The 8,587-nt window shown below is 40.1% G+C and overlaps 1 protein-coding gene across 3 annotated transcripts in view; it reads left to right on the forward strand.

Annotated features, from left to right (window-relative positions):
• The window catches only part of VMP1 (vacuole membrane protein 1), a 106,819-nt gene extending 104,233 nt beyond the window's left edge, over positions 1-2,586 (forward strand). Inside the window, exons 10-11 of one of the 3 annotated variants that reach the window (XM_006899442.1) lie at positions 1,020-1,122; positions 2,195-2,428. In XM_006899442.1, coding sequence (XP_006899504.1) covers positions 1,020-1,122; positions 2,195-2,338 — 247 coding nt within the window. In that variant the 3' untranslated portion in view covers positions 2,339-2,428. Of the gene's footprint in view, positions 1-1,019; positions 1,123-2,194 lie in introns of all 3 variants that reach the window. The other 2 variants (XM_006899441.1, XM_006899440.1) reach the window with 2 other exon arrangements.
• Positions 2,587-8,587: the final 6,001 nt, after the last annotated feature.

Here is an 8,587-nt window from a genome sequence, read left to right on the forward strand (position 1 = left end):
GCCCCAAGTTACTGTGTTTGGGTTTTTTGTTTGGGTTTTTTTTTTGGGGGGGGGGAGGTTTAACTAAAAGTACTTTATTACGGGTCTGTGAAGGGCAATGGGTCTCAGCCTCAAAGACTGCCTCCCCGAGATTGGTTTTTTTTTTGGGGGGGGGGGAGGTTTAACACCTGTAAGCCAGTTAAAGAGGTAACTACCAATGAGTAGTTTAGTTGTCAAACCAGTTTCTCAGCCCTGCCTCCCTGTGTTCTAGGTGAGAGGGAGCTCCCGGTAAGCACACTTTTGATTGAGATCACTATCCCAGTCGTCTCAGAACAAATTGTTTAGTAATGTACTGTAGTTTCTGTGCAAATCATCTACCATAAACCATGAAGTGATTCAAGGTTCAGAGTTCCTTCTTTGTTCCTTTGTTAATCACTGACTTCTGACTAGTGGGAGGTACCTCCCAAATTTGCTAATACATTCTTTTTGGATAAGGATGACGCACAGATTGTCCTAATAAGGACTTAGACTGAGAAAGAACCGCCCCCTTTGAGAAGATGAGACAAGTCAGAAAGAGGGGGGGCAGTTTCTTTTTTAACTAGGGATGACACAAGCATAAGTCATTTCCTTATTAATCGGTTCAAACCAGTTCTTACAGGAACTGTTGGTGATAAATGTGGGACTTTTCAGAAGTCATTCATTTGAGTCTTTGTACCACTCCGGTGTGCGGCAGGCATCAGCTCACCTGGCCTCCCTGAGGACGCTCTCTTCTGCTACAGAGCATTCCTGACTTAGAACTCCTCGTTTCTCCCACTTTGTGATGGGAGAGATTTCTCTTTAAGGGGTGTTTAAAGGGAGAGTTAGTATGGGCGAAGAAAAAGTTCCCGGAGTTTTGCCAACTCTGCTGGTTCTGTTTTATTCGCTCTATCCAATCCCTGCTTTCTGAGTCGAGGCGGTAAGTGAATTTTCCTACTTAACATTCTTTCTGCTTTTCTTTCCAAACATATCCTCTTCCGTGGGCTCCTCTACCCTGTCTCCAGTGCTGTCCCGGGCATTGGTCCTTCTCTACAGAAGCCATTCCAGGAATACCTGGAAGCTCAGCGTCAAAAACTCCACCACAAAAGTGAAATGGGCACCCCACAGGTGAGACCTTTCTCCACTTTCTTCCTGCGGGCTGGCGGTTGCAGGCTGAAAATTACTTTAACATTTGTGGTCTGACCAGAGAGACCCTTCCTTATTTACTAGTCTTAACAGGATTTGAGGCTCTATTTAATCTCTGATGGGAATCTTAAAAACAGAAAATGTAGATACTATTTCGGGTCTTCTCCCACAAGATGGACTAATGGAAAATTATAGCTCTGTTCAGTATAATGAGTTCCTGATTTAACCTGAAGTGTAAGTGTATTATTAGCAGATGTGAAGTTATATTTCAAGTATACTCCCCAAATAAGTTCAACTTTACAACGTAATGAAAGTATTGAATTTTCTGAAGTCACTTGACCATAATCCTTTCATTTTTACTCTATTTTGTTTTGGAGATATGGGTTTATATTTCTTTACAAACCAAGGTATTTAACATCATAAAACTTAAAAACCTTAGATAGGACCCTGAGACTGCCTTTTCTGTAAACAGTTCTTTGGCGAGAGGAAATGTCTGGAAGAGAATGAGTAAGCAATAACCTGAAATAGGAAGCTACAAGGAAGCACAGTTGTATTTTAAACCTTTCATGCAGCCCTTTGCTGCCCTCACTTGACCAAACAGGACTTCAAAAGCAGATATATTTCTATTCTAAAAGCTGTTCCCCATACTGAGCGAAAAACAGAACTCTGCAAGAATCTGGTCAGGGACTTTAGAAAGTGGAGCCACTGTCTTTAGAAATCCAGTGGTTTAATCAGTGGCTCTTTTCATTGTGAAAGATTAGCAGGGACCTCTTAAACCAATCCAAATTATATGAATCAACATTATCTATATCCAAGAAAGGTAGATCTTTATATCTGGGTCTGAAAAGCCTGAAAGGGATGCGTGCACTTTTCAGCGCAAGCTAGGGATTCAACCTTTTCCTTTTCTCTTTAATTTTTGTCTAGACCTTATATGTTGTTAGATTGTACTAGAAGTTCCAAGTTCTGTTTCTTTTCCATATTTTAACTGAAACTCTTTTTACTACTAGACTGATTAAATCTTTTTTGTTACATTTTTCTGCATTTATTCCTTCAGGGAGAAAACTGGTTGTCCTGGATGTTTGAGAAGTTGGTCATTGTCATGGTGTTTTACTTCGTCCTGTCCATCATTAACTCCATGGCACAAAGTTATGCAAAACGACTCCAACAGCGGTTGAACTCAGAGGAAAAAACTAAATAAGCAAAGAAAGTTTTAACTGCAGAAATTAGAATGACTGGGGCCTACCTTACCTGGGAGGACTCCAGATGAGAGAGGGAAAGTCCCTTTTCCAACTGATAGCAAGTCTTAAAAATTTCTTCCTGAAAGCATTTTAGTCCAAATTTTTCACTGACATATTTCTCCTTTGTGTGTTAAGGTAAGGTGTCCACCCCCAACTCAATCCAAATTGTATTTTGTGCGGGTGGAGTATGATGTCCAGCAGTCAGCTTAACAGAAACTGGCCTTCTCTATTTGTTACGTTCAAAGGATCCACCTAGTACTATTAAAGAATTCCTGCCACTGAAAAAGAAATGTTCCTAAGTATGTCAAGCTTTTTAGCTTGTTCAAATGATTGCTTTCTTATTCTAATTCATCAAAATGTATATAAATTATACTAGATTGGCTAAGTCTTGCATGTCTATCATGGTAAAATTTAATATGCCATCGTGCCCAACCCTTCCCCTCCTACCCTTTTAAAAAAAGGGCCGTTTTATGATGCATTGCACACCCTTTCAGGAAGTTGATCTTTAAATTTTAAGACAGTATAAGGAAAATCTGGTTGGTGTCTCATGAGTTGACGCCATTTTTTATTCTGTACATTTAGAATGAAGTCAAGAAAAAACTTTATAAAGACATCTTTGATCATTCCAAATTGTGTCCGTTTTATTGAGCGCTGATTCCCCCCCCCCACCCCAAAACGTTTTTGGTTCTGCCATTGACGATTACTGATTGGCAGTTTTGCCAGATCCACCTACAGCCAGGGTTTCTTAACCATTTATTTGCATGTGAGAGCTCACACTATGGCATCATTAGAGGACACTGGGGAGAAAAAGATATTACTGGGTTTTTAAGACATGCTTTGTCTTGTTGGAGAAATTAATTCTCGAACGAAACTAATTTAACTGTATGTGCTCTTATTTTTAACATAGTATTTTCATATATAACCCAATTTTCCTGCATTCTTGTGTTTTATACTTACATGCTATGCAAATGTTTTTTCCTATGGGATGTAACTGGTCGAACCTGGTCCTTTTTGTTTGCTTGGAAGGAAAATAAACAATAATTTCCCTTTTTCTCCCCTTAGGAAATTTAGTAGCCAACACTGTATTGAAAATAGATTTGGTTTCATCTCAAAAGGGCAGAGGTGCCTAATTTGTTTTATCAAATCCTGCCTGAACGTCTGCTTGTCTTGCCTATCGTCGTGACATCTCCATGGCTGTACCATCTTGTCGGGTAGCTTATCAGACTGATGTTGACTGTTGAATCTCATGGCAACAGCAGTCGATGGGCTGTCTGACATTTTGGTATCTATCATCTGACCATCCATATCAAATGTTCCATTTTTCAAACATTGCCCGGCATCATGATTTAAGATAGAAAAACTTTGGTCTTTATGTCTAGGGACACTTTGAGTCTGTATGTCACAATATAGAAGCAATATGGAGAGAGACTATGGAAAATTGGTTTAGTCTCCATAACTCCAACTAAATACACAGTAACCCACCTTTTGTGAAAGGACGCTTAACCTTCGTTGTAGGTTTTGAAAAGATGGTGGTTTTCTGAACAGTCTCTTCCCTGTTGCCCCCAGCCACAAATTTTTAGCAGTACTCTTTCCTCCTTGACCTAATTTGAAAAGTAGTATGTAATTGCTTTTTTAAAATAGTCATGTTAACAGAAATATTTCGGATATCACTTTCTAGGTTAGCTTCTCTCGTTGTCATGCTTCATCTCCTTCATCTACATTTGTGTGTGTTTGAAGAAAAGAGGGGACAAAGATGAATTGTATTTTTCCATGAAATCTTTGAAATTGGCATTTAATTTTAGGTAGGGTATTAAGAAAACCTCGGTTTCATGTACTGAAGATCTGACGGGTTGATGCATTTGACTTATGATAACCATTCACTATCTTTAAAATGAATTTGCTTTACAAACAACTGTAAAACAACTCTCCTCTTTTCCTCCGTTAAATGTTCAGGTAAAGTTCACCCGGAGCAGTATGAGATCCTTCTGTTTTTGTTTTGTTTTTTGCTATTTTCATGTGATCCACAGATATACCTACCTAGTTAATTCCAGCTGATGGGAAGCCAAGAAGCTTGCAAATGGATGATTTTACACTTCTGCAAATTAAAAAACAGTTTGGGAATTCTTCTGATTTTATCTGTGCTTTGTATAAAAGTCTCATTTTTTTTCCCTTAAACGTTTGCCATGTTATGTCCTCTTCAGTGGCCATCAAGCAGCACAGAATATCCGTTTATACTATTGTCTACATTCTCTGTGCATATAAGTACTTGGAGGTGTCTTCTCTGAGGCTGCTTTAGAAGAAAGGGAGCCATCTAGCCCCATTCTCAAAGCATAAATAAATATGCTAGTTGATGAGCACAGAATACACCCACACAAGTTCATCCTGTCTTCCCAGTGTGCCCTGGGGTCTCTAGCATTCTCAAGGGAACATGAATTCTTCTATTTTCACTAGTCATTCAGTTCAAGGACTCATTGAGTACAAATAGAGCAGGAAGTTAAAGAAAATATTTAAGGTTCTCTGAGATAATGGGAGTTCTAGTGGTGTGGGGAGTTGCACTACCAATCGAATCTGCCTGCAGTTCTGAAGAAGTATGAGCAATCTACTGAGTCCAATTTATAACCTCTGAAACCTGTGCTCTTTGGAAACACTAAGTGCTAACTGAAAGGTTGATGTTGGGGAAAAAAAAGTGAATCCCTGAAATCCTTGGGGAGCAGGTTTTTGACAAATGTGATTTCACAATGCATCACCGACATCTGGTTTTCACTCTGCAGTTAATTCCATGTAGACTCTTATTTTTAAACCCTCTATGTACAATAACAATTCATGTTAATGATGGTTTAGGTTTCTGTCATTTACATGTGACCTTAATATTTAAAAATAAAGCTGTGCAAGTTGTCTAAGGATTAAACTGGATACAAAATCTAGTGTTCCTACTTTTCAGTTCATCAAAGAAATTATCTGGTGCACATGCAAAAATGTCACAATATTATTCACTTCTTAAAAATGTAATTCTCTGGGTATATGCCCTCATTTGGGGGTAGATCCTCTCCATCAGCCTTACAAAGCAAGTAAAAAGCATTTCACTCATTTAGTAAGCACAAAAGGAAAATCCAAGGTACGAAATTATTGAAAATCACTTTTAAAACTACCTTAAAATATTGTCATTTTCCAATTTATTTTCATGATAAAGAATACTGCCTTGGGGAGAGGGTGTTATAATACCCTGTTAGAAAAACTTCCTCTATAACATCCAAAAAAATTCCCAAGTAAATAGGCTTTAATCACCCACACAAAATATAGATAGTATTTAAGAGTGTTCAGTATACCTGAAAGTTTCTTTCCTATTAGGAAACATTCACAAAACAGGTTCATTTTTATAATCATGTTTTTTATATGTTAGGAAAAGTAAAATATTCCAAAGCAGAAATTTAATAATTTTTGTAAGCCATCTCTAACTCAGATCCACCAAAGCATCTCATGGTATGTGATTTTTCACAAAACATTTGCATTTGAAAGGTGGTTTTTTTGTTCCTTTCTTCACAAAGATGAGGACAGAAAAGTACACAGCGTACTTTAAAAGTAACTGAAGGAAGACTCACTTGTGTCTGGTAGACAGGACTTTGATTCCTGTTCCTCTTCCCAGCAAAGCCAAGTTCACCTGAGGTAATGCATTTGCCTTGGGGGTGAGGCCTTGAATCTAAGGAAGTAAACCACATATTTGCATATTTAAGCAGCACTCTTGGAATATACAAAAACCTGTTCTGGATAGCTGCTTACTCATTGCCTTTAGAACTGCGTGGTGCTGGGATAAGCGGGTGGGGAGAACACTTCTAAAGATTCTACCAGATTTTAAAAGGGATAGGGGAGGCGTTTGGATGGCCCCCTCTCTCCACCCAGAACCCCCGGAATCATATGAGGTCAGGAATACTGTAGTAAGGAGACTTGCCCGAACTATGGCCCAGAGAGAGTGAGTCAGTGGCAGGAGGCTGGATGACCATGGGAAAGATGAAATGCAGAGGGTTTATCAGCCAAACCCACCAATGTGTGGCCTTTTCAAACATTAGACATCTGTTCGTCTTAATTGGAAACAAACTTTTAAAAAGCAAAAAGTTGCTTGGCTCCTTGTTTGGGTTTTTGTTTGTTTGTTTGTTTGTTTGTGGTGTTTTTCATGTCAGCAGCAGTTGCTACTTAGGAAGCCTAGCAGCCAACTTAAGGAACTTGGGATCTTTGGGGCACACTCCAGAGGGTGTGCCTGGACTGCATTGTTGGAGAAGGAAGAGGATGATGATTTTACAGTGTGGGGTGTGTGTGGAAATCCCCTGCAGGGGTAATCAGCCCAGGTGTCTAACCCATTTGTTAACCATTTCCAAATGACTCAGGATGGAGGGAGTGCTTGGATATGCTCCAGCTCTATTTCGGCCATTTCATCTCTTGTTTGTACTGGAAACCACATTCCTGAGTTCTTAGGGGGAGGCTCTGGCTACGTCTGGGTATCTCTGCTTTAAGAGACAACCTTGGCTGTTGATCGAAGCCAACAGAGACATCTCCTTTTGAGGTTTCCCAGGGAAGAGTATTTTCTGTGTAAATTGCCTTCCACCCAGAACCTTTTAGAAACAGCCTTTGTTCATTGAAAGAATTCTCTCTGGCTGGTCTTCTCTGCCCACGGTCCACCCCAAAGGTGGCATTTCCCCTTTGCCACCTCTCTCCAGGTCACTTTTGACTGACAGCCCAACAACATAGTTTTCCAGTGGAAAAACATTTTAGGAACTTTGATTAAAAGGGTGCTCATGTCTTTGCCTGATTGTGGGGAGCATTCATCCTCACTGCCGTCTCTGGTCCCCCACCATGTTGGAAACAAGCAGAGGCTCAGGTTTACTCTTGGCCGAGCCTGGTTCGTGTGACACAGGAGAGCCAAGAGCCAGGGTGTTTGCAGCTTCCTCATTGGTTAAACAGACCCAAACGCAGAATAACTGGAGATCCTTCTTTTCATAGTGCACCTCCTGACAGATACTTGCATTTGAGTACTAGGTACACCTTTCCCAGACTTAGTGACTACATTGTTTAGACGTCCTCTGAAGCCCCAGCCGTTTGCCATTCCCTTGTCCCCTCCCTGGTGTGTACTTTGTACACCACTAATCAGGATTCCTTCCCAGGGACCTCGCTAATGTACCTGTACCAGGAAGCACAGTCTAACTTTGATAACAGCACTGGACCAGGCATAGTTTTCAGTCTTGTTCCACGTTGTCTTTTATTTAACCATTTAATCCTTACAACAGTCTCCAGAGGCAGAGAGTAATTTGTCCAAGGGCACATAACTAGGAGGTGGCAGATCAGGGAGTCAAACCTACATATTATGATTTCTATGGTCTCTGTTGTTCAGAAAGCCAACCTTTGTTGTACTTGTTTCCTTTTGTGATCAAAAGGTAGGTGATGGGAAAGGAGACTCAGCAGAAAATGAAGACCACAGCCTCAATGTTCTACCATTTAAACAGCAAGCACCCTCAGTGTGGCCTGCATCACAGGGCCAGGAGAACCAGCTGCTCCCCTCTGACTTAGCCTTTCTGTGCGGGCAGGTTCCCAGAAGAGTGTTTGCTGTAATTATGATTACAAAGCAATTTCTACTTGTACAGTCCTTTTTTCAAAACACTTTCACATCATGAGTTTTGTTTGATCTTCATACCAACCCTGTAAAATAATTAGAGCCAGTGGTGACATTAACTACATTTAAGGGGGGGAGGGGGAGAATCACCATACTTAGTCACTTTTAAGTCTACAGAATTTAAGATGCTGGAGGGAAAAGGTGAAAGGTATTGATTAAGGAAATTTGTTGTCTCCTTATGAATATGGGACCTATATACAGATGGTTTCTAAAATTAAATGAACACCATAAGAAAGGAACTAAGCCCCAGGCAACAATAGTAAAGTTCAACATAGCAGCAAACAAGAAGGGCTGGAGAGGTTATGGAGAGACGAACTCAATCACTGCTTGTGGCAATGGAAAATGGTACCCCCACTATGGAAAGTGGTCTGGTGCTTCCTTAAAAAGTTGGAAAATTAAATACTATTTGACACAGCAGTTCCACTACTAGGAATATACCCTAAAGAAACCAGAGTCACTACTCAAACAGATGTATTCACACCTATATTTATCACTCTGTTACAGTAGCAAAGAGCTGAAAGCAATTCAAGTGTCCGTCAGCAAAAAAATA

This window comes from Elephantulus edwardii, unplaced genomic scaffold (assembly GCF_000299155.1).
Source record: "Elephantulus edwardii isolate Elephantulus edwardi_28Jun2011 unplaced genomic scaffold, EleEdw1.0 scaffold00257, whole genome shotgun sequence".
NCBI lineage: Eukaryota > Metazoa > Chordata > Mammalia > Macroscelidea > Macroscelididae > Elephantulus > Elephantulus edwardii.